Raw genomic sequence first — 26,849 nt, forward strand, 5'->3', positions numbered from 1 at the left:
CCAGGTATGTAAGGCGAGTTCAACACTAGGAAACCAATGTGATCGACCACATCAACAAGGCTTAAAGAAAAAAAAAAATCATATAATCATAAAGAGCAGAAAAAGCATCTAACAAAATGCAATACCAATTCATGAAAAAAATCAGCAAAGTAGGAAGAAGAAAATTTCCTCAAGTTGAAAAAAAATCTACAAAAACCTACAGCTACTATCATCCTGAACGGTGACAAACTGAATACTTTCCCCTTAGGACTGGGAACAAGGCAAGGGTGGCCACCCTTACTACTCCTATTCAACGTGTACTGGAAGTCCTAATTCAATAAAAAGGAATAAAACTTGTAAGATTGTGGAAGAAGAAATAAAATTTTATTTACAGGTGGCATAATTTCTATGTGAAAATCCCCAAAGAATCAACCATAACAAAATAAAACAGAGCAGCCAAAAACTCCTAGAGTTTATTTTTTTTATGTTTATTTATTTATTTTTGGGAAAGAGTGAGTGCGTGCACACACATGTGAGCAAGGGAGAGGCAGAGAGAGGCAGAGAGAGAGAAAGAGACAGAGACAGAGAATGAATGAATGAATGAATGAATGAATGAATGAATGAATCTGGGGCTTGATTCCATGACTGCGAGATCATGACCTGGGCTGAAATCAAGAGTCATGCTTAAATGACTGAGCCACTCAGGTGCCCCCTCCTAGAGCTTATTAATAAGCATAAAAACAAGGTCTTGGAATACAAAGCTAGTAAGTCAACAATATATACTCATATATATTTTACAGTACTCATTTTTGCAAGGTATATCCTAAAATTGGAACAATACAGAGAAGATTAGCCCAGTCCCTGCTCGAGAATGACATACCAATTTGTGAAGTGTTTCAGATTTTCCTATGCATGTGTGTGGGCAAGGGGCCTATGGGAAATATCTATACCTTCCTATCAATTTTGCTGTGGACCCGAAATTGCTCTAAACCAGTAAAGTCTTTAAAAAAATACATAATAACATTTATTAAAGCAACAAAAGAAATGGTTTAGTACATATCTAACAAAATATGTACAAGTGTTCTATGTAGAAAACCATAAAACTGTGATGAAATAAATCAAAGGAGAATAATCCCATGAGTAATCGTTGTTAGAGTCAATTCTTGCCAATTCTTCCCAGCTCGACCTATAGACTCAGTGTAATCCCAATCAAAATCCCAGAGAGCCACGCTGTAGACTGACAAACGTATTCTAGAGAATACGCAGAAAGGCAAGACCCAGAACAGACAACAAAATACCAAAGAAGAACATGCTGGAGGACTCACAGTATCTGATTTTAAGACTTATCATAAAGCTACGGTAATCAAGATAGTTAAGTATTGATGGAAAAACAGACACACAGAACAATGGAACCAAAGACAGCCCTGACACTGATCCAAAGAAATGTAGTCAAGTGACTACTGACCAAGGAGCAGAGACAATTCAATGGAGAAACAAGTCTTCTCACCAAATGGTGCTAAAACAAATGGATATCCATAGGCCTCAAAAAAAAAAAAAAAAAAAAAAAAAAGAAAGAAAGAAAAAATAAGAGAAAAGAACCCAGACATATCCTTCACAAAAATTACCTCAAAATGGATTTTGCTTATTGTTTTAAATATAGTGTATTGTCAAGTTAGCTGACATACAGTGTGTCAAGCATGCTCTTGGTAGATTCCCGTGATTCATCGCTTACATATGACACCCAGTGCTCATCTCAACAAGTGCCCTCCTCAACGCCCATCACCCACTTTCCACTCCCCCTTTCCTCCCCCCACCCCCCCCCATCAACCCTCAGTTTGTTCTCTGTATTTAAGAGTCTCTTATGGTTTGCCTTCCTCTCTGTTCAAAATGGATTTTACACCTCAATGTAAAATATAAAACTGGTAGAAGAAAATTCAGAAGAAATCAATGTGGGTTTGGTTTGATGAGTTTTTGGATACCATATGAAAAGCAGAATCTATGATATAATCTATGGTAAATTGGACTTTCCTAAAATTAAAAACTTCTGTTCTGAGAAAGACACTGTTAAGAGATGAAGAGACAAATCACAGAAAGGGAGAAAATATTTGCAAAACATATATCTGATAAAAAAAAAAAAACAACAACAACAAACCTGTATCCAAAATATATAAAGAACTTTTAAAGCTCAGTAAGAAAACCCAATTTAAAAATGGGTAAAAGAACAGACAGCCCACTGAAGAAGTTATACAGATGGCAAACAGACAAATGTTCTGTATCATTTGTCATTAGGGAACTGAAAATTAAAACATATCTATTTGAATAATAAAATCAAAAAACTGAATACACCAACTGATGGTGAGGATGTGAAGGAAAGGTGCTCTCATGCATTGCTCATGGGCACACAGAAGAGGAAGACAGTTTGGCACTTTCTTACAAAGCTAAATGAGATCTTACCACACAATCTGGCAACTGTATTCCTAGGTACTTACCCACCTGATTTGAAAATTTACTTCCACACAAAAACCTGCACAGGAATGTTTATTGCAGCTTTATGCCCTTTAAGAGGACAATCTACATTCATCAGTTAATGGACACTTGAGCTCTTTTCATAATTTGGCTATTGTTGATAGTGCTGCTATAAACATTGGGGTACATGTGCCATTATGAATCAGCACTCCTTGTATCCTTTGGGTAAATTCCTAGCAGTGCTATTGCTGGGTCGTAGGGTAAAAATTATAAACAGAGAGGGAGGCAAACCATAAGAGACTCGTAAATACACAGAACAAACTAGGGGTTGATGCAGGTGGGGAGGGCAGGGAAAATGGGTGATGGACATTGAGGGCACTTGGGATGAGCACTGGGTGTCGCATGTAAGTGATGAATCACGGGACTCCAAAAGCCAAGAGCACACTGTATATACACTGTATGTTAGCTAACTTGACAATAAATTATATACTAAAAAAAAGTTTGATATTTTATAATTTATTTTGATGGAAAAAGTACTAAAAAGAAAAATATGAATCTTCTGGAGGAAAGCTCCTCTCTAGGAATTTTGCTTAACTTGTATGAACTTAAGTGAATCAATTAAAGGTTTTCCCTGACCCCCCCCTCCAAAAAAAAAGGGTGAATGGATAAGCATGCTAGGGTGCATGCGTACAATGGGAGTATTATTTGCAATAAAGAGAAATGAGCTCACAAACCAGGAAACAACATGGATGAATCTAAAATGTTTCTACATGAAAGAATCCAATCTCAAAAGGCTACATATCATATGATTCCAATTATATGACATACTGGGAAAGAAAAAAACTACACTGATGAGTTAAAACAAATAATCAGTGGCAGACACAGGTTCACGGGAAGAGGGAAGGTTGAACAGGTAAAGCAGTAGGAACACTTTACGGGGATGAAACTATTTTGTAGGATGCTGAAATGGTGGATAGGTGACAAAGAATTTGTCAAAACCCACAAAACTTTGTATCACAAAGAGTGAACTTTAATGTATGCAAACTAAAAAAAAAATATATATATATATATATATATAATTTAGGAAATTGAGGGTTTAGGATGGAATGCTAAATGTGACAAAACATGTGAACTATATTAAAAACATATAAAACACCCTCATGGGGGTGTCTGATTGCTCAGTTGAGCATCAGATTCCTGATTTTGGCTCAGGTCATGATCTCACGGTTTATGAGATCAAGCCCTGTGTCAGGCTACTCATGGAGCCTGCTTGGAATTCTCTCTCTCTCTCTCTCTCTCTCTCTCTCTCGCTCTCTCTCTCTGCCTCTTCCCTGTTCACTTGCTCTCTCTCTCTAAATAAACAAACAAAAAAAAAACATAAAAAAAACCACCGTTCTGAAGTTGAGAGGAAAAATGAATTTAGAAACGAGTGAAGTTTCTAAGTTAAAGGCAAAAAAAGCTGTATGCAAGCACTGCTCTAGGTGACAGAGTTATTTCCCACGAGAAGGGGTGCAGGTGCACGTACGATTCTGAGACACTATGCATGTGCACTGGATGGACGATGATGGAAGCCACGCCGTGTTGGAGTGAAGGTTATAGATAAGCAAGGGACAGAGGCTAGAGTGGGCAATAAAGGCAATGGATTAGAAGTGGACACATTAGTATGAACTCTTGATTCATCTACTATAGATACAGACAGTGAATCGCAGAAATATGCACAGATGTGTATATACACGTGGCCTCGTAGCATACCAGTTTCCTCGCTCTGACAGCTAAGAGGGCTTGGACTCAAGGACATCTCAGCAGCAGCAAGCAGAACCAGCACCCAGCTCTGGTCTCTGACACCAATCTCCAACAAAAGGAACCACGGCTCCTTGGAGAAATGGCCGATCCCGGTATGCAAGATGCTGCGGCAGCAACTTGCAGAGCAGAAAGTAAGGGTACTCGGGGCACCTGGGTGGGTCCCTCAGGTAAGCGTCTGATTCTTGATTGTGGCTCAGGTGATCATGTCACAGTTCCTGAGTTCAAGCCCCGCACTGGGCTCTGCGCTGACTGACAGTGTGAAGCCTGCCTGGGACTGTCTCCCTCCCTCCCTCTCTCTCCCCCCACCCCCGCTTGTGATGCGCACTCTCTCTCTCTCCCTCTCTCAAAATAAATAAATTTTAAGAAACTGTTAAAAACTAGTAAGCAAGTACTCGAAAATAAGTAAATAAACAAATGCATAAATAACCAACAAAAAGAATGAGTGTATGTGAAAGGAGCAGGGAGGAGCCAACTGAAAGAGCTCTCAATGGCCAAAGCTGAAACAATCCGAGTAAAAAAAAAAAAAAAAAAAAAAAAAAGCAGTACTGGATTTTAACCAGATGTATAAAATGTAGAAACATGCAAAAGTCTACACTGACATAAACAAATGACTGAAATAATAATGGGAGAGAAGAGAAACATCTTCCGATAATTTATGTAGATATCCCACCCTTCAAAGGGGGACGGGGGACGAGTAACTGTAAATGGGAAACCCTTCAAGTATGACCTCAGCCAGGTTACCAAGGCAACGTCAGCAGTACTATGTCATGTGGACAGTATGAACCCTCAACATGTGATGAAAATGACACTTCACCTTTGTGGTTTTTGTTCCCTGAAACCGTAAGGCCAAGCTGATCTGGAGAAAAAATATTAAACCAATCCCGAACGAGGGACATCTTACAAAAAACCTGGCCAGTACTTCTCAAAACTTTAAGGTCATCGAAAAGATGCAAAATCTAAAAGACTTTTTCACTCTTAGGTAACTTGTATTATTCCTTTTACACATATTATAAATTAGGTCTTTTTGTTCGTCCTAGGCCATAAAAATTGGTACACCAAAAGTGGTGGTCAAGAGAAAGGACACTGAAGTCAGATCTGAATTCAATTTCTGACTGCACCTACTGGCTCAACTTCTGTCTTCCAGCTCATATTCAAACTAATCAACAGCCTAGACTTTCCAAGCCAGTTTCCTCCACTGCCAAGTGAGTTACACAACCCATTTCTTAGTGGTACAGTGCAGGAAAATGACACAAGACACAGAAAGTACCTAACACCTCCCCTACTCAATCAAGATCAACAATGTATATAAATTTCAATCACTCTGAACAACAATGATGATGACACTATAATTTCTATAGTCTTACTCATCTTTTTATATGCAGTGTATATCTAGAAAACGCTTCAATGTGATTAGAGAAAAGAATAATTTCTACGTATAGCACATAATTCCTGTGTGATATTTCATTTAATCTGAGTATATTCAAACTAATTAAGCCTCCTGCTTCCTTAGCTAATACCCCATCCCTGCCATCCAAGTTAGCATATGGACCACAAAATATTCAGCATGTTCTCTGAATCTATGAATTTATGTTTCCCATCAAATGAAAGACACAAATTTATATATTCAGGAAGCTCACAATTCTTTCCCAGCATCATCAACAGTGTTTGTTTATGTGCCCTCGGAGTATATGGAATCATACTAAAATATCTGTAGCAGAATTTCAGACAAGTCATTTGATGTATGCAGCTCTTGACACTTATCTATGGAAGATCCTTTGAAGATTCCTTTTTTTAAATATTTATTTATTTATTTATCTATTTAAGTAATCTCTATACTCAACGTGGGGCTTGAACTCATGACCCCAAGATCAAGAGTGGCATATGCACTCCACTGATTGGGCCAGCCAGGTGCCCCTGAAGATTAGTTTTTAAGTATGACATTCCATGAGAATTGTGTGGTTTTAAGCCCTCACCCCCCCACCCCCCCAGCGAGAGGAAGGCGTGAGGGAAAGAAGCGTACAAACCTAAGAGTCTGACCACGCTGCGGAGGACGCACAAATGCTACAAATGAAGCTCCGGGGACGGATTAACAGCAGGACTGCTGACATGGGGACAAGGATGAGATCCTGATAATCAGTGGGGGCTTATTAATTTTCTACTAGAAAGCTTGGTTCAAATTGATAAAATCAGGTTGCTACACTGATCAGAATGAGGCTAACAAGAAAGCAGGAAGATCTCACATCTGAACAGAAAAGTTTCATGAGCAGAGGAACAGGTGCGATTGCCAACGGTTCTTTCTGTTTGCCTTCTTCAGCAGCGTGGCCCTGGTTTCTGGCTTGAAACTCGGATATGGAAATAGCCTAGAAAGGTTTGTCAACAGGTACCTTTGCGGGAAGAGTGCTTTGAAGGACTGAATACAAAGGTATGGATGAATCAGGAACTAATTATTTATAGATTCATAATCTATAGATGAACCTATAGATTGTTGATAGGTTTTAGGATGTGATGAAAAAGCATAGGCTTTGAGTTCCAACTATCTATGCTCTCAAATCTACTGTCAGTTAGTTGCTGAGCCCAGCTTTCTACCCATAAAGCGGTGTCAACGGCATCTAGCTCTTGCAGATGGTCGTGAGGTTTACCCACGCGGTGTATAAAGTGCCTAGCTTAACATAGGCACGTAGTAAGCGGTAATTATTACGCAGACTTCCACTTGGATTCTGAATTGGGAGTCCCGACACCTTCCTTCGGCTGCGCACCAGAGGACGAGAACAGACGAAGGTACAGCTCATCACCCAGTGAGCACCAGTGAGCACCTTTATGTACCCTCCATGCATTTAGCAGAGATGATGCAGACTGGGAGAGAAAGAGCATAACCATATACTATCGTCCTGTTTGGCTTCTGTCTAGGAATCTTATGGGGAGCAAAAAGTAGAGGGTGAAATGGTGTATTTGGTGGCAGGAGCCCTGGATGATGAGGCTGGCCCCGGCTGACCACAGGCCGGGTGCCCGAGGGAGGCTGGCCCCGGCTGACCACAGGCTGGGTGCCCGAGGGAGCCAACGGCAGCGTCCTACTTTGGTACCACAGGTATCACAGTGGGAAGCAGACCTGCCCAGAGAGCTGTCATCTGAGGCCAACGCCCTGATGCACCAGCGACCGCAGGGATAATTTATTTCTCCGAGAGACTCCTTAACAAACACATTGACAACTTTTCTTCATCCCTGGGGTTTTCTGAGAGTGAAGCTTAATCATTCCGAGACTTTTCTTTCTTGCGGGGGGTTGACAAGTGAGTGAGAGGCTAGATAAAAGGAAACAGGGAGCAGAGCCTGCAGTTAGGATCCCTCAGAACGTGCAAGAGAAATCGTCAGAGCCAATGAAGACTGACGCTTCCAGAAGCCTCTGGCAGCCCTTATTCTTTGCACGTTTAGTGATGATCTGAAATGTGTTTCTAGGGCACTTCACACACTTCTTGAGCGTCCTCGTCACCCAGGACTTGTGTCAGGGCAGAGTCGGAGTCGGTGGTTCTAGGCTGGGGACTATTATCCTGCATTTCCGAGAAGCTCTCAAGTGCTGTTGCTCCTGGTTTGAACCCAGAAGTGACAGACCTGTTACTAAACCCAACGGTTACCACTTTATTCTGCGATCCATCCAATCTCCAATCTGTTTTACTGTCCTACATTGTACAGAGTATAAAATAAATCTAAGGCAATTTGTGTCTTCTCCAAGAAGTTACCAGCCGGTTATTACTGACAATGTAAGACAGTGTGTGAGAAGCAAAATCTCTCATAAAGTGCAAGAAATGTGTCCATCTTCCCTTCCATCCCTGAAGACAGAGAGCTCACTCCTTACTCTGAAGCCTGTCACTGTCTTCCAGTTCTGTTGGCGTGTTTTTACTTTTCGTCCTTATTTAAAAATAAAAAGTGAAAGTCTCTATCATTTCTAACTAACAGCCCTATTTCTTTCGGCCTCTGGCACTATCCAGGGCAAGTCTTCTTCCTGTCTGATGACAATGAATTGATAATGAAGGAGCTTCAGGGAGATGTGTACTTTGCCCAAGGTCCTCCAGAAGAATTCAACTTGTAGTGTGGGATCATTGTGAGTAATCAGAAAAGAACTTATGGCACAGTTCGGGCTTGAACAGGACATGAAAAAAATCAAGCAGGGTTTGGATTAGCGTGTGCTCGGTGTTCTAGCTCCATTTTACAGCCGAGGAAACGAGGGCTTAGCCCGGGAGAAACGCCCTGGCTTGAAAGAGCCACGAAGCCACACTCTAACTCGAAGCCAACTGTCCCCATCTTTTCTGCTTTCCAGTCTTGGTCTCTCTGCCTGGAATGACTTCCTCCGACACTCTCCTGCCTTATTTCTTTACCTCCACCCTAAGTTGTTCACACCCACATTCCCCATTTAAAATTCCTTGCACCCTCATTTCTATTTCCATCGCACTTGCTTTCACACCCCCTACCCCTATTGATGCCACTCTGTCTTAATTACCTATTTTTCTGACTTACACTTGTTAACTTTCTGGACGTCAAAATGATGACTTCGCCAGCCCTGTGACGTCAACCCCTGCCACAGAAAGTGCTCCAAGAAAACCTGTGACGTTGAACGACCTGACAGCAGGAAGGGACTGACCGATTTTCAAAGAGGAAGGCAGATGTTCAAACCTCTGGAACCCCGGGCGTGTGGGAGTATGCTCCACTGCTCAGGAACCTACTCGCCAGATGCCATCCGCCCGAAATGGCCTCTGCTTCTCAGGATATCTTGTCCAACGTATGGTCAGAAAAACTCTGCTGGCAAACTGGGGGGTCAGAACCCTTCCTCCAGCGGGCCCCGCAGCCTACAGGAAGGCCCAGAACGTTTATCGGGCCTTAGGCTGCACCTGACACGTACGTGGTCGGCCACGCCGTAACCAGGAGAACCGTGCGTGGCTGCTCTTCTCTGCCCGTCCCTGGCTGGCTGCAGAGTTACAAGCTCTTGTGGGGAAGTTCTCACACCACTTGCAACGTTATTTGCCTTGCTTGTTGTCTTCCCAAAGCCTATTAAAAGGATCTGAAAAGAAACCACCCATTTTCTCCTTTTGTTTCCCCTGAATCAGCTCCATTATGGCCACACACTAATACACCAACAGGGACCCCTGGAAGAAAAAGCCAGTGAGTGGATGCTGACAACGGAGGGAGCAGCTCAGCGGGAGAAAGGTGGTGGAGCTTATGGCAACGAAAGCAGAGAGACTCATTTCCCAGCAAAGTCCCCTAGGACCCTCTGCCCGGGAAGTGGGGTACATGTGTCATGTACCAATGCCCGGGTTTTTATTACACCAGAAGGAAGGAAGGGAAGGTGACTTCTGTTCTGACAGTTTGGTGGTAGAATGTCCTGAGAAGGCAAGGGCCTTCTACTGAAATTTAATCCCAAGAAAGTTTTTTTTTGTTTTTTTTTTTTTAATTGAAAATGTCTATAATTTGGGCCAGTAGGAAAATAAATATGCTGTCAATTTCCTATACTCACCCTTTCCTTAATCGAAAAAAAAAAAAAAGAAAGAAAAAAAGACTTCTTGGGGCACCTGGGTGGCTTAGTTGGTTGAGCGTCCAACTTCAACTCAAGTCATGATCTTGTGGTCCGTAAGTTTGAGCCCCACATAGGGCTCGTTTGCTGTCTGCCTGTCAGCACAGAGCCCATTTCGGATCCTCTGTCCCCCGCTCTCTGCTCCTCCCCCACTTACACTCTCTCAAAAATAAATGTTTAAAAAGAGAACTTTTTAATTAGATTAAATTAGTAGTAGATTAGTAGATTAATTAACCATATCATATACTGGGGAAATGTTTAAGACCCTTATATTAACTATTCAGTTTTCCTAATAACGATTCTCATAACTCTACATACTATGAGGGAAAATACATCATTTTCAATCACTGAAACAATCTTTAGTATCCGTGACATCATTCATGATCGGTTTTAAAGAAGAGTGAAATCATGTGAAAATCAACGTGGACAAGGAAACACAAGTGCCCGTGTCCCACCCGATCCCGCGTGTGGAGGTTATGTAGAGACCTATGCACCTGTGGCTACTTACTGTTCAACACAGCAACTGCTAAAATACGGGCCTTACGAAGACAAGACATCCGTGGAGAACAATCTAACACTGAAACTACAAATAATGCCCCAAAGCTGAGAGCTCAGACAGTGTCTGACAGATGCTGAAGGCTGCGTGGGGGTCCCTGGAAACGGTCAAGTCCCACGGCCAACCTGGGAGCTTGCCGCAGCTCCCAGCACCTTGGCATATAGTCTGCAAAGCGCAATCGTAAGATTTAACATGGGACTTCAGTCCACGAAAGGGAAGAGAGAAAGGGGCAGGTAAACCATTTACAGAAACCAGAGCTGAAAATTTTCCCAATTTGACGAAAGCTTACAAAAGGCCCCGAGGGACTGCGTTGTCTTTGCGCGCGCGCACGCGCAGTCAAAGCCACCACGTTCAGCGCCCAGTACGGAGGCACGTGTATTCACTACTCAGAAAGGCAGCTTCATCTGCTTGTTCTGCTCTTCTTCCTGCTGTTTGTGGCGTCGAAGGTGGGGAGATAAGTCTGCCTGCTCCTTGGGAGCAAGGGCCAGATGGCCAGACTAAAGGTCAGTGCGAAAGCAGCACAGAGTAAGCCAGCTGTCGTGAAGAAGGGATAAAAGGGAGCATCCCCGAGGTCAGGGCGGCTCAGCTCAGACTGCCGGCGGCGGCAGGCCAGGGTGGAGAAGACCGGCCCAAAAGCGTGCTGCCCAGAGCGGTCTCAACTCTCCAGCCTCCTTCTGTGCTGGGGTCCGTGCAAAGAGCTAGGGAGGAGGCATCTCACGGCAGGGTTTCTGGAGGCCCTGCACAGGATGGACTGGAAGTAAAGAAGCTTCCTTACCTCCTAAGTTAAAAAAAGGTATAAGTTTAGTTCTCTCATTTGAAACTGAAAGGAAAGGTTTTATTAAAACACATATCACTTCCCACTGCAGGATTTAATTTTAGATCATTTACATCTTTCAGCAAAAAAGCATCCTGAAGTGGTAACAGTGGGGAACATTCATGAAGACTCTCGTAATAACTTGTTCCACTCTGAAATACCAAAATGGTGATAACCACATGACCACCCATGCAAAGCTAATCCCCTAGTACATTCAGTCAGGTGGCAGCGAATTATATTAACACAAAATACTCTGAATGATCAACACTTGACCAGAATGAGCCTAAAGGACCTGCTATTGTACTGTATTCACCTAACAGCTTTTTACTGAGTGACTACTTTAGGCCAGGTCCTAGGACACAAGAGCCCTTGCAGGTTTACATTATAATGAGGAGTAACCAATGAAAAAGGGAACAAACAAGAAAGGTGGAATTCAGTTTAGTAAATGCTACTAAGGAACCCAGACAGGATGCTGTAGACCAGCTCTGGGACTGGGGGATGGTGACTTTGAACAAGGTGATCAGCAAGGCTGCTCGGATACCATGCCTGTGTCTGCCTACCACCGGGTGCCCCAGGGACGAGGTGAGAGCCGGGGTAGTCTCTGTCCCTTCCCCACTCACACTCTGGCTCTTTCTTCAAAATCAATAAACATTAAAATAAATAAATAAATAAAATAAAATAAAATAAAAGTAACTCTATTAAAAAAAATGCCGCCATGTGTCTCAGTAAGAATACAATGTAAGTGACAGAATCAAAGTTGTGTGGAAGAGATGCAGTGGGAGAACGGATGGAAGAAGAAACAGACTGTAGATGAAAATGCAAAGGAAGGATCAAAGAGAGGGGAGGGGCTGCCGGCGCCCCAGGCCGGCTGGCTGGCTTTGGGCAAGTAGTCACTTCCCTGTTTGTAAAATGGTGAGTTAACATAAGAGCACCCACCTCACAGGGTTGTTATGAGGCTTGACCTAGTTATTGCCTGTAAAGTGCTGAGAACAGTCCTCAGTGGTAGATGCAAGGCGTTTGTTAAAATGAGTTTCGGTTTGAGACACGAAGATAAGTAGGCTCTGAACAAGTGAGGGGCTGAGAGAAGACACAGAACTCTGGGCAGAGAACAGTGAACAATGTGGGCAAAGGCAGGAAAGGGCGTGAGCTCCAACTTCGTGCAACAAGCAGTTTCCAGCCCCGGGTTGAACACACAGGAAACAGGGCAGAGCAATCAATACAGACATGTGGAGCGAGGTCTTCAGAAAAAATACAGAAGGGTTTCGAGTGCCTCTTCTAGGAACAGGGGTTTTACACTGAAAAAAGCAGGGTATTTGAAAGATGTGGTACCGAGGAAGCCCATAATCAAATGCAGGAGAGAAAGCTCTGCCCAGAGCCACGCACTGACCAGCCATTACCCCGCCACAAACTACCGCAGGGTTGCATCAGAGAACATTACCTGTCAAGACAATGGAGAGCCTTGAAATGGCAACCAGCCTACATGCTGTCATCAAGAGGGACAGTTTTTCATCTGGGCGGCCTCTGGTGTTTCTCCAGACACCATACGCCACAAAACAGAGAGCTTCTGCCCTCCTCATCTGTTCCTAACATGTTCAACTTAATTCAACACCTGACAACTAAATTAGAAATTATCTTCTGTAAAAACGGTAGATGTGGTTTAAGGAACAAAGCATCCCTAAGAAGTGTCATGAACAGTGGCACTGGGTGTGCGCTCTTCTCTACGCTCTCTGTTCTGGACACCCATGCTGCGACTGTCGCCTTCTTTAGAAAAAGGGCCTTTGCAGATGTGATTATCGGGCAATCTTGAGATGGGAAGAGTACCCTGGATCATCCAGAAAGGCCCTAAATACCATCACAGGGAAGAGGGAAGCACACGGGGATCAAAGACAGATGTGACAGAAATCAACACGCAGTTGGAGGGAGACACCAGAGGCACGCGGCCACGAGTCAAGAAAGATCAGCAGGCACGAGACACTGGAAGGGGCAAGGAAAGGACTCTCTTCTAGAGGGGGGACACTAACACCTTGACTGTGGTCCGACAATACTGATTTTGGACATGTGGCCCCCACAACTGTGATCAAAGTCTACTGTTTAAAGCCACCATGTCTGGAGTAATTCAGCACAGCTACCACAGGAAGCTAATACAGCAAGGACGGACAGTTGCCCCTTGAACATGGGTTCCAACTGTGTGGATCCACTGACGTGTGGATTTTTTCAAGAAATAATACATTTACACTACTACTGTTGTCTCTTCCTCATGAATTTCTTAACAACGTTTGCTTTTATCTAGCTTATTTTATTGTAAGAATACAGTATTTAATACATATACAAAATACGTGTTAATCAACTGTGCTGTCGTTATGGCTTCGCAGCCAACAGTGAGCTACTAGGAGTTAAGTTTTCAGGGAGTCAAAAGTTATACATGGAGTTTTGACTATGCGAGGGATCAGTGCCCTTATCCCCCACATTGGTCAAGGGTCAACTGTAATTTCTTATGATTTGAAGTAAATTTAATGACAGAAGAAATGAAAACGAAAGGGATTTACCACTTACTGAACACTCACATAAATTATCTCATTAAACCATCAACAGCAATCCCATTATTATTAGCCTTTTCTTATAGAGAAAACCCACTTGGCACCGTGAACAGATCTGTTTATTTCACACTGCAATAACGTCTATTTGTAATTGCGCTCGTTGACCAGGGCCTGATCAACAACACTCAAATAAAAAGACTGATTTTTTATTGTCTCAAATTAACTTGGAGACATAAAAGAATGCTACTTTAAATTATTTCATGCATGATTCTATCTGAAAAAAATATATAATATATATATATATATATGTGTATATATATATATATATATGTGTATATATATATATATATATATATATATATATATACATATATATATAGTCACCAGTGAAAAATCTGTGTCACTTCTTCTTTTGGGTAAAAAATTAAAAATAATTCTCAAATAAATCTGAGACAGCCATTTCTCAATACATGGTTATGTTTAAATTGTTTCATGAATTCACTAGGCATTTTCATATTAAAAAGTCATCAATCCAGAGACAAAAAAAAAAAAAAAAAATTCTGTGTGTGTGGACCAACTCGGGAGTTTTCAGATACCACAGGGCATTCCCGGTGAATAAAATGACAAGCTCATGGACACCCCACTTCGTGCCTGACATCGTGCTCCACACTGGAGATGTGGCAATGAACCAGCCTAATCTTGTATTCCATGGGGAAAGCCCTTGCTTCCATTATCTCAATTTGCATTATCAGTGCTATTACTTTAAAATAAGATTCATTTTGGGGCGCCTGGGTGGCGCAGTCGGTTAAGCGTCCGACTTCAGCCAGGTCACGATCTCGTGGTCCGTGAGTTCGAGCCCCGCGTCGGGCTCTGGGCTGATGGCTCAGAGCCTGGAGCCTGTTTCCGATTCTGTGTCTCCCTCTCTCTCTGCCCCTCCCCCGTTCATGCTCTGTCTCTCTCTGTCCCAAAAATAAATAAACGTTGAAAATTAAAAAAATAAAATAAAATAAAATAAGATTCATTTTAAACAATCAAAAACTTAATGTCAGAGTGATAAATAAACTTGTCTATAGTCATCAGCTGGTAAGTAGTAGAGGTTATGTTTAAACCCAGGAATATCTCAGTTCAAACAAAGGAAATCCCCTCAATATGACATCATAATGTCTGAATATATCCTTAAAGGCTCTGTACTGATACACTGATAGAGCTGTTTGACTATTAATTAAAAAAAAAAAAAAAGATTAAAACGGTTGCCATGGTACCCAATTCTAACAACGAGAAAAGTAAAGTCAATTAATTGCACCGACCTGGTTACTGCTGGGGCTGGTACACCTCTTGTACGCAAGGTGGGTTTTCCTCGAACAACTGGGACGTCCGCGTTTTCTGAACCACCATTCAAATACGTCAACTCTTGGAGCTGTGCTTGCCTGATTTCATCATTATAGTCCTACACAGAAGACAGAAGACAACATGATTCACCTCATGTGAAAAATACAAACGTACTTAGGACCAGAAAAATAACAATATTTAACAGAAAAAAAAAAGGCAAGGAAAATAACTGACTTCGTAAGATTTGAGTTTGTGGAAATGAAAACGCATCAATCAATTGTAAAAAAGGAAAAAAAAAAACAGAAAACAAAAAACCCCAGCAATTTCCCCAAGCTAAAATTTTCTACAGTCAGCCATTACTCCTTGTGTGGGGCATACTTTCCAAGTGAGATATTTATAATAAAATTAAGATACCATATACAGACAGACACGTGGCACTGTTATTTACAACTCAATTCAACTCATAGTTACTGAGCATCTGTGAGGTGCAAACTAACAAAACCAGAGAAGCAAGCCAGGGTCTCTGCAGCCAATGAGCTTACACTCTAACAAAGGAGGAAGGCATACATACAACATGATAGCTTTACTAAAATTAAGAGCCACATGTACACATTCTTTTTGTACAATTCCATTTGGATATTATACTAGAAAAAGGCACCATTTTCAAAACTGAATACATTTTATACTTGGGAGGCTTGCTCTTCTTTGTCTTACATTATTCTCTAAATATTCATCTGAGGAACCCTGGGAGCGATCCCTGATTCCTCCTTTCCTTAATACCTCCAAGGCCATTCAACAATCATCAGGAAAGACATGTAATAAATAAACAAAAGTCATCTGCTTCACAATAGAAAGGAAGTTCGGTCTAAATGGTCAAAAAGGAAAGGCATCTAACTTAAGCTGTGGTAGTAAGAGTAGGTTCTCTATAAGATGTGTCCTATAAGTATGAGTGTGAACTAATTACCAGAGGAGGGGCTATAAAATACTCTAGATGGGAGAAAAAAAATCGTATTTTAAGACCCTAAGAAATGGTGTGTAGGGAACTGGAAGAAGTGCTACATGGCTGAAATAAAGAAACAACTTGGGGGGGGGGGGGTTTGTGTACAGGGAGGCTGGTCTCAACATGGAGTAGAACGCAGAAACCAAATTCAACAAAACCTCAAGTCATTTTAAGTATAACTTTAAAGGTTTAGAACTAAGGGTACTAAAAAGCATTTAACAGTTTTAAGGAGGAGAGCTGCATACCTAGATTTGTGTTTTAGAAATAATTATGATCACGTATGCCAACAAATTAGGTAACGAAGATGACACCGTGACATGGATGGATCCTAAAAAGTCACAAATGACCAAAACTGACTCAAGAAGAAACAGAAAACTGGAACAGATAAGCAAAGAGACTAGATTAGTACCGGATAAATAAATGTCTTGCAAATTTGAAGGCCCACAAGACTTCAATGGTGAATTCCACAAACAATTAATGGTAATCCTTCACAAACTTCCAAAAAAATTAAAGAGGAGGGAGCACTCCCTCACTCTTCCTACAAAGCCAGTATTGTCCGGGTACCAACACAGACAAAGACGTTACAAAAAAAGAAACCTATAGATGAATATTCTGATGAATATAGATGCGGAGGCTCTCAAAAAATTACAAAGCCAAATCCAGCAGTATAAACAAGATAAAAGGGAGGACTATACATAAGAACCAAGTAAAACATACTAGAATTGCTATTTTGGTTTAATACCTAAAAATTAGCTAATGTAATACCATAAGAAGAGAATGAAACAAAACAAAACAAAAAAACAAACGATCATTTTAATACAGAGAAAAAACATTTGAGAGAAGAATCCAATACATTTCAATGACAGAAACACTCAACAAACTATAAAAAAACCCACAGTTAACATTATACTTAATAATAAAAAACTAAAAGAATCATCCAAAAATGAAGACCAAGACAAAGATGTCTACTGTCACCACATCTATCCAACATTGTACTCAAGATTCTAGACAGGACAACTATGTAAGAAAAAAAAAAAAGTAATAGTGCTCAGATTGAAAGGGAAGAACTAAAACCACCTTTGTTCATATATGGTATGGCATAATCCTATGCAAAGAAAATCATAAAGAATCCACAAAAGCATTATTAGAGTCGATAATTGTGTTTCACAAGGCTGCAGGATATAAGATCAATATACAAAATTGATTTTATTTCTTTCCACTAACAATGAACAACACAAAAATAAAATTAAGAAAATTCCATTTAGAGTAGCATCATAAAGAATAGCATACTCGGGAATAAATTAACAAAATAAAAGCAACATTTATATACTGAAAACTACAAAATATTGTTGGGAGAAAATTTTTAAATTCTAAGTAAATGGAAAGATATCCAATATTCATGGCTAGATGGACAATATTCCTACTCTGCTTTTCCACCTCCCAAATTGATCTACAGAATCAAGGAAAACCCTCTCAAAAATCCCAGCTGGTTTCTTTGCTAAAACTTATATACGAAAATCCAAGGGACCTAGTATATCCAAAACAATTATAAGAAAGAATAACAAAGTTGGAAGACTGATTATGTTCCCACATCAAATCTTCCTACAAAGCTACAGAAATAAAGACTGTGTAGGGGCGCCTGGGTGGCTCAGTCGGTTAAGCGTCTGACTTCGGCTCAGGTCATGATCTCATGGTTTTTGAGTTCGAGCCCCGTGTCAGGCTCTGTGCGGACGGCTCAGAGCCTGAAGCCTGCTTTGGATTCTGTGTTTCCCTCTCTCTCTACCCCTCCCCTCTTGTTCATGCTCTGTCTCTCAATAATAAATAAAACATTTAAAAAAAAGACTGTGTAGTACTTACTGGCTCAAAGGTAGACATAAAGATCAATAAAATAGAATTGAGAGCCCAGACATAAATTACTGTAGATTGATGTTCAAATAGTTTCTTTAAACAAAGGGTATTGTAGTGACTGAGAGAACACTGAAGAAAATGGAAGCCTTACACCTTGTTGGTGGCAGTGAAAATGGTCCAGCCACTTGGGAAAACCAGTCATCAGTGCCTCAAAACTGTTAAACACAGTTACCAAGTGACCCAACAACTCCACTCCTAGGTAATACCCAAGAAAGTGAGACTATACGTCCACCCAAAAATGTGTACGTGAATGTTCACATCAGCATTATTTATAATAGCCAAGAAACAGAAATAACCCCAAAGTCCTTGACTAATAAACGGACATATAACACACAAATAAAACACAGTACATCCATACAATGGAATATCATCCAGCAATGACAAATCAACTGAATGAACCTTAAAAACAGTATGCTAAATGAAAGAAGGCAGGACAAAAGACCATACATTTTGTGCTATTGTACACAAAATGTCCAAAACTGGCAAACCCACAGAGGTGGATTAATGGTGGCACGTGACAGAATGAGGAATGGCAGGGGACAGGAAGGGGGAGTGCTTGTTCATGGGGACGCGCTTGCTCTGGGGGATGATGAAAATCTAAAACAGATAGTGGTGATGGCTGTGTAACTATGGATGCGCTAGAATCCAGTCAACTGTATACCTTAAACGGGTGAATTGTATGGGATGCGAATTATATCTCCATAAAGGCTGTGTAAAAAAGCAAAAAGTAAATTAGTGGCTGCCCAGAGAGGGAGGAGGATGGGGCGTCACTGCTGCTCATTACAAGGTTTGCTTGGGGGGGGGTAATAAAAATGGTCTTAGGTTAAAGTGACAGTTGCAGAACTCTGTGAATATACTAAAAGCTCCTGAATTGTTTATAGGAGTAAGTTTTATGCTATGTGATTTATACCTCCATAAAGATATTAAATGGAAAAAAACAAAACAAAACACCACACACTAGAGGCAGAAATTCCAGATGGAAGCTCATAATTCCAGTACGTGGTATAGACAACCTGGAGTAGGGAAGCGGCAGAAAGAATGAGGAGAAGTAGATCTGGTGTTATTTATAATGGTTAATTTTATTAGAAATGGTAACATCCTAGATGAGGGGGGATATAAGCAAAGTCAAGACCGTCAATGGGCATCTGGAAAATAAGGATAAGTAACAGTGGAACATGCTGTAATCAGTTTTGCACAGGCTGAATCTGCAATGGCCCACGACACACTAAAACTGAGATGTCCCATAGCAATCAGACATAAAAACGAGAAATTTAAAAGTTAAAGATACGGATATAGACGTGAACAAGAGAGGGTTACTCAGGCCCTACACAGCACCGAGAAGGGCCTGTCGTCAAGGCGGGCTCTTGGCAGGCCCCTGGCAGGTGACCTCTACGCCCACAGAGGGGGCTGCCTGCGAAGAAGGCTTCTGTATGCCTAAGGCTTGATGCCGTGCTGTACCAGTCTGGCCAGATATGCCTGCCCTGGCAGTGTGGTTAGTGGGGAACCTTCGTCTTGGCTCAGGAAGTGGGGTGGTGAGCAGCCGAGGTCAGGTGCATAGGTACGGTACGTGCACGTGACTGATCTCCGGTAAAAGCCCTGCACGCTGTGGCTCAGGAGAGCCTCACTGGAGAGCAACACTTCACAGGTGTTGTCACACATCACTGCTGGGAATGTTAAACGTGTCCTTGTGTCCCTTTGCACTGCACAGGGACACCTGGAAACCGGGGCCATACTCTTCTTGGTCTTTGCCCCGTGCTGCTCTTCTTCGTTGCTGATTTTGATCTGTATCTTTTGGTTGAAATAAACCATACTCACAGTATATAACACATTGTCTGAGTCCTCTGAGTCCTTCTAGAGAATTACTGAGTTTGAAGGTGGTAGTGGGGACCTCTAGCACAAGAATTCCTCTGTATACAAATGTCAGCCATAGGCAGGATTGCTTGGGGCACATTCCTGGAGCGAGAGAAGGGCTCTGGGCATCAACATAAACTAACAGAAGAAAACCTGCACAGGGGAGACCGAAAAGGGGTGGCAGGAATTTGAGAAGGAAACGGAGGTGATCGGAGCATGAAAGCCCCAGGATTCAGTGCTGCATTCACATTCTGTCAAGCAGCCAAGTACTGATTCCATAGGATTCACTAACAATAAAGGCAACACAGACTTCAGAAATAGTACTTCTGGTGAAGGGTAGAGCCGGAATCCATCTCGCGGGAATGAAGAGTGGGAGTAAGCAAGTCACAGCTACAGTGCAGGCAGGCGGGTTTTCCAGCTGTGTGGCTCCACAAAGAGGAAGAGAAAGGACTGCAGTCTGAACGAGGAAGGGAGGATCTTATGATAGAAGAAACCAGCATTTCTGAGCGTGAATAAAAGATTCAGGTGCAATAGTTTCCTGAATTATTTAGAATTAAAAACATGAAATATACTTAGTACGTTTGTAAAAAATATGCTATCTTCTCCTTACTTTTCAAAAGCAGAAATGACTTGAAACTTGAGGTAGAAGGCATCGTGCAATAAGAAAAATTGCATGAACAACAATCAAAAAAGGAAGTCAAAAGGAAGCTGAAGCAATAATAAGCAAACACTTGCACAGGAGGAGGAAGGGAAGAAAAATGACAAATTCAACTTGCCGAGCTGCGGGAATGACTAAGATCAGGAGTCTAGATTTTACTGTACCTATGGATTCTTTCTCTAACTTATTTAGGGTACTAGGATCTCAAAAGAGTCATTCGAATCTATCATTATTGCAACCTCTCTATAACAAGCCTATTAATATGTTCCTTACCATTTTACTAAAAATGTGTGAAGATTAATAAATTATTTGTAAAGCACATTCTAAATAAAATGTGCCACATAAATGCTAAATATCTGCCCTGTTGAAAAGTGCTAGGAGGTGTGACACAAAATTGTCTGTGGCTCAAAAACAGATTCATGGGAAAGAACATAAAATCCAAAAATACCATTAAAAATTTAAAAAGGAAACAAAATTACTCTAAGCGAAGTTAGGTGATTACAATGGTGCCACAAAAATTAGAATGAAAGCCCATTTTAAACATGGTCTTTGTAGGGGCGCCTGGGTGGCTCAGTCAGCGTCTCCAATAAGCGTCTGACTTTGGCTCAGGTCATGATCTCGCAATTCGTGGGTTGGAGCCCCACGTCAGGCTCTGTGCTGACAACTCAGATCCCAGAGCCTGCTTCGAGTTCTGTGTCTCCCTCTCTCTCTGCACCTCCTCCGCTCACACTCTGTCTCTCTCTCTCTCTCTGTCTCTCTCTCTCTCTCAAAGATAAACATTAAAAAAAAAAAATAAAACATAATCTTTGTAAAACTACATTTTCAAGAAGACAAACAGTATAGTTGGAAAAAAATGATGGAGTCTGAGTCAACACACCTGCGTTAAGTCTGAATTTCACCAACTGGACTCACCAGCTTTGTGATTTTAGACAACTTTTAAAAACTTTAGGGGACTGCTTCTTTCAGACAGAACTACTGATAAAGTCACTGTAGTTATAATTTTCTTGGTCTTTAAAATAATGATTTAAAAATGTGATTAAAAAAAATTTTTTTAAATTGTTATTTATTTTTGAGAGAGAAACAGAGTGTGAGCAGGGGAGGGGCAGAGAGAGAGGGAGACACAGAAGCAGAAGCAGGCTCCAGGCTCCGAGCTATCAGCACAGAGCCCGACGCAGGGCTCGAACTCACAAACCGCAAGATGATGACCTGAGCCGAAGTCGGACGCTCAACCGACTCAGCCACCCGGGCGCCCCCCAAAAATGATGATTTTAAATCAGGAGGGAAACCAAGTCACATGTGCCAGCTTACAGACTAAGTAACTCTACATTTTAAACTAGTCATTAGTAAATTATCATTTTAACTCCCTTATCAAGAAAGTGACACTACTGTAGCATTAATTCAAACATGGGCATCAATTGTGAAGAGTGGAAAAGTGATTAGAATTCTAATTACATAGGTGTAAATGGGATTTTTCTGTCCAGTAAGTTTAGAACATATTTAAACGTGTTAGCCTAGAGAATGAGAAAAAAGGTTTTAAATGTAATTATTAAAAATAATTTACTGCAATTTAGTGGATTCTCGGTCAGGAATGTTCTCTTCAGATATATTTGCCCCAAATATGCCAATGATTATGCCAAAGAGTAATCCTAGGATCAGTGTTTGTATTATACTCTACAAGAAATAGCATAAATGTTCATTATTTGAGGACTGATTAAATAAATTTTAGAACATGCGTATGATGAAATATTATGCAGACGTTAAAAAGAATGGAGGGAAATGTTGCACATGCTCATATGGTCAGAGGTCCAAAATAATATAAGATTAAAAAAATAAATAAGAGAGGAGGGACTTTTAGTACAGCCAAAGAGCTTGGCAAAGCCATTCCATAAAAAGCAACAACAAAAGCTGACCACACATGTAAAAGCAACCATTTCAGAACAGTGGGAACTGACTGAAGTTATATAATAAATTAAAAATACAAGAAATGTATTCGTGTCAGGCACGAAGAGTGGGAGTCTGTGGCATTTTGTGTGGGGATGCTACCCGCCCCCCTCCCCAGCCCAGATGACGTGTCGGTACCACTGTGGGGAAAGACATGAAGACCAACAGTTTGCTGCAGGGGAAGCTCCCTTAATTTGGAAGAAGGTATGAAAAACTCCCATGCCCAGGAGCACTGTCAGTATCAGTAGCCATTTTGGTAGCAAATAAATAGAAGCCCAGTGAATCAGCAAGCCTAATACTCAGGTTCTGGGTGGGGCAAGTGACAGCCTGGCAGACTAGCCAGAAACGTAGCAGCCTTGGAGAGCCTGGATATGCTCCCCACACTTCTCTGCTGAATGGAAGGTTAAGCACATGTACAGCAGAGAATGGAGACAGCTTAACACTCTCCACACATCCTTCCCTGACAGTGAGTCTGTACACCTGGCAAAGGAAGTAGAGGGATTAACACCTCGGTCACAAGTGAAGTACAGACCAGGGAAGATACGACAATGGACCAACCTGTGGGTGCACCCCCACAATTTTATCAGCAGGGGGCAGAAGCCTTACTAACACAGGTGTGTGAGCACAGCCTCTAAGTAATCACTGGCTGATGTCCGAGAGATGTGGCCATACAGGACACGCCCAGCAGGCCAGGCTTAAAAATAAAAGTGAGAAGTAAAAAAATTAACAAAGCTGTAAACCATGAAGTAGACAGACTCTGCAGATTTAGTCCAACTAAATTACTAAAGAAACAAACAAACAACAACTTGCGACAACAGAGCTTGAAGAATAAAATGAGTCGGAATGTAAATGTGCTATAATATGCTACCTGAAATGTGGAGTTTTCAACAAAAAAGCTGGGAGACATGCAAAGAAACATGAAAACATGACAGGAAGGAAGGAAGGAAGGAAGGAAGAACAGGCAGTCAAGTAATAGTAAGAAACTATCTTGGAGAGGGCCCAGATGTTGGACCAAAAAAAAAAAAAAAAAAAAAAAAGATTTAGAAAAAAAGAAAAAGAAAAGAAAGTACAACAACAACGATAATGAAAAATTAACCAAAGGAGCGCAAACAATAAGAGTTGAGATGACAAAAGAATGGGTCAGCCAACTTGAAGATAAGCCAATTAAAATGATCCAGTTAGGAACACAGAGAAGAAAGGATGAAGGGAAAGGAGACTCAGAGAAATGCGGGGCACCATCAAGTGGACCAACATACAACCAATGGGAGCCCAGGGCCTGAGGGGAGCAGGGGAGAAAGAAAAAAGAGAAAAAAATCCTCAAGAAACAATGGCTGAAAATGTCCCACATTTGAAGAAAAACACGTACCTATGGCTTCACAAAGCTTAACAAGCAAGGAAGATAAGCACACACAACCATTGTCAAATTAATGGAAATGAAAAGACAAAGCCTTGGCAGCAGCAAGAGAAAAACAACAGATCACGTACATTAGCAACAAAATCATGAATGAATGCCCTTCTCACCAAAAATGATGAAGGCCAGAAAGCAGCAGACTGGCCTTCTATGACTGGAAAGAAAAAACTGTCAACCAGGAATTATACACACTATCTTTCAGAGGGTGGGCGAAATAAGGACATTCTGAGAAAAACCAAACCAGTTTTTTGGTTAGCAGGTCTCAGTTACAAGAAAGGCTAAAGGCAGTCCTTTGGGCTGAAAAGAGGTAGCACCATATGGTAACTCTACCCACAGAAAGAAAAAGGAAGCCGAAATGGTAAATGTGTGGGTTAATACAAAGATTATAAGAATACGGTACTACAAGCCAATATCCGCCATGATTATAGATGTCAAGATCCTTAACAAGCGATTGTAAATCAATTCTAGCAACGTGTAATTTCAGTGGGATCTCACCTAGTAATGCAAGGTTGGCATAACATCTGGATATCAACTAATGCAATACACTAGTATTAACAACAACAACAACAACAACAACAACAACAACAACAAACACTCATTCAGGATAAAGCCTCTCAACACCTAGGGACAGAAGAGAACGTCTTCAACAAGATACAGGGCAGCAATGAAATCTACAGCTAACATCAGACTTAATGGTGAAAACTCAAAGCACCAAGAAAGAGGTCTATCTTCACGACTCCTACTCAACAAAGCACTCAAAGTTCTAGTCAGCGTAACAAGGGAAAAATAAAATAAAAAACTGAATTTTAATTTCATTAAAATCCGAAAAGAAGAGGTAAAATTTATTACAGATAACAGGACCCTGCATACAGAAAATCCTAATGATTCCATAAAAATGAAACAACACACTGGAACTAATGGTTCGGCAAAGTTACAAGACCCAAGATCAGTGTACATAAGTCAACTGCATTTCTATAACCTAGGATCACTGAAAATGAAATTTTAAAAACTGCATTCACAATAGCATCAAAAAGTGTACAATACTTAGGAGTAAATTTAATAAAAGAAGTATATATATATGACTAGTACCTTGAAAACTATGAAACACTGCTGAAAGAAATGAAAAAAATAATCTGTTAAGTAGAGACACTTCATATTTGTGGACTGGAAAACTAAATACTGCTAAGATGGAAATAATCCCCAAATTGAGCTACAGATTCAATCCTCTATCAAAACCCCGGGAGGCTTCTGTGTGGAAATTGATAAGCTGATTCTGAAATAGATGTTGAAATGCACAGGAGCCAAAATAATCAAAACAATTTTGAAGTAGAATTTTTTCTTTGTAAAAGAATCAACAACCTGGATTTCAAATCAAAGTACTAGAAGGCTAAAGTAATTAAGGGCATGACACCGGCATTAGGACAGGCATATACACCAATGGAACAGAACTGAGAATCCAGAAACAAATCCACACATTTACGTTCAATCGATTTTCAACAATGGTGTTGCTGTTCAACGGGAAAAGAATTGTCTTTTCATCGTATGGTGCTGGGACAACTGGCCATCTATATAAAAAATGATAAACCTACATTCTACCTTCCCACCACACAAAACTTAAAATCGATCGCAGACTTGGGGCACCTGTGTGGTTCAGCGGGTTAAGCATCTGACTCTAGGTTTTCGCTCAGTTCATGATCTCATGGTTTACGGGCTCGAGCCCCACATCATGCTCTGCACTGACAGCATGGAGCCTGCTTGGGATTCATTCATTCTCTCTCTCTCTCTCTCTCTCTCTCTCTCCCAACACTTCTCCCCCTCTCTGCCCCTCCCCCCACTTGCATGTGCAAATAAACTTAACGATAATAGACTGAAATGACACATGCTATATACTAATACTATACTATGCTAATACTAATACTGTAAAAGCTAATACTATAAAAGATTAGGAAGAAAACAGCAGAAAATCTTTGTAACTGGGGGTTAGGCAAAGAGTTCTCCTGGCCAGCCTAGATTCAAGGACAGAGAAACCATGTCTTGGTGGAGGAGTGCAAAGGGGACAGGGTGGGAGGCCCTGTGGCAGCCCACGTGGCTAGGTCAACACTCCCTAAGACTGATCACTAAGACATTAAATTTACCTCTCCTTAGTCAGTCTTGTCAGAGTGCCAATGTTTATATGGGTATCTGATTCTTATCAAACTCCCCCATTAGACAGACTCCACAGGGGCAGAGAAAAGAATGTCGTTTATTAGTTTCCATGTATCTACCACATAGAAAGTACTCAAAATCTTTGTTTTTAAACTAAATGAATAAATGTATCATCATATTGGCTTGAGCGAACAAAGGGAAGCTTAAACAAGTAAAATGACTTAATACAATCCCATGTCTTGGCTTTTCCAAGCCAATCGTGATTGACAATATCCTTTCCTTGTAAATTCAACAGTTTTCTTCACAGATAATATAGTCATGATACATATGCTACAGTATGTAAAGTCAATCTACTAGACCAACCTGGGATTGCTGAAGACAGTCTTACCCCAGGCAGCTGTTTGGCAGATGTGACAGCTTCTCTAAATAAATTGTCTAAAGAGGCAAAATGTTCAATGTTTTAGTTTTTTAATCTAGAACATGCAAGTTATACAGAAGACCTAAATTAACTTTCATAATGGAAGTAGGGATACACTCTCTTTAAATAATCCCATTCTTAGCAACGTCAAAGTGTCCGGAAAGGGTTAAAAAGAGACAGGCAATTGTTCCATCAACAAAGCACAAAACACCTGGCAGAAGCCAGCCAACTACCTCCACGGTGTCCTTCTTCTCTGGGCTTCTGACACTTTGGTCTGTCGTTGCGTGTACCTCGCGGTACTGAAATCCTCGGCTTACGTTTCTCTCTTCTACGCTACGTGTTCCTGGAGGGTAGGGACTGCTTTTATTCATGCCTCTGGCCCGAACCCACACACAGTGCTTGGTGCCATGGAAGGCACTAACGCATCCGTGTGGGAGAACAGTGGATCTGGAGGTGGTTTTAACACCACGAGGAAG

The 26,849-nt window shown here is 41.2% G+C and overlaps 1 protein-coding gene, 1 long non-coding RNA gene and 1 other non-coding gene across 8 annotated transcripts in view; 2 read left to right on the forward strand and 1 right to left on the reverse strand.

Annotated features, from left to right (window-relative positions):
• Nucleotides 1-26,849, reverse strand: part of KHDRBS3 (KH RNA binding domain containing, signal transduction associated 3) — a 189,004-nt gene that overhangs the window by 70,453 nt on the left and 91,702 nt on the right. For all 6 annotated transcript variants that reach the window (XR_008292829.1, XR_008292828.1, XM_027063848.2 and 3 more), the window contains exon 5: nucleotides 15,020-15,159. Coding sequence is in view for 4 of the 6 variants with exons in the window: in XM_027063848.2 (XP_026919649.2) it covers nucleotides 15,020-15,159 (140 nt within the window). In the remaining 2 variants the exon portion in view is untranslated. The remainder of the gene's footprint in view (nucleotides 1-15,019; nucleotides 15,160-26,849) is intronic.
• Nucleotides 783-885, forward strand: LOC113600719 (U6 spliceosomal RNA). Its single transcript, XR_003421834.2, has one exon. It is a non-coding gene; the product is annotated as a U6 spliceosomal RNA (small nuclear RNA).
• Nucleotides 4,935-9,761, forward strand: LOC128312903 (uncharacterized). The gene is made up of 3 exons (XR_008292832.1): nucleotides 4,935-5,227; nucleotides 6,563-6,670; nucleotides 8,229-9,761. It is a non-coding gene; the product is annotated as an uncharacterized LOC128312903 (long non-coding RNA).

Source organism: Acinonyx jubatus, chromosome F2 (assembly GCF_027475565.1).
Source record: "Acinonyx jubatus isolate Ajub_Pintada_27869175 chromosome F2, VMU_Ajub_asm_v1.0, whole genome shotgun sequence".
NCBI classification, from domain to species: domain Eukaryota; kingdom Metazoa; phylum Chordata; class Mammalia; order Carnivora; family Felidae; genus Acinonyx; species Acinonyx jubatus.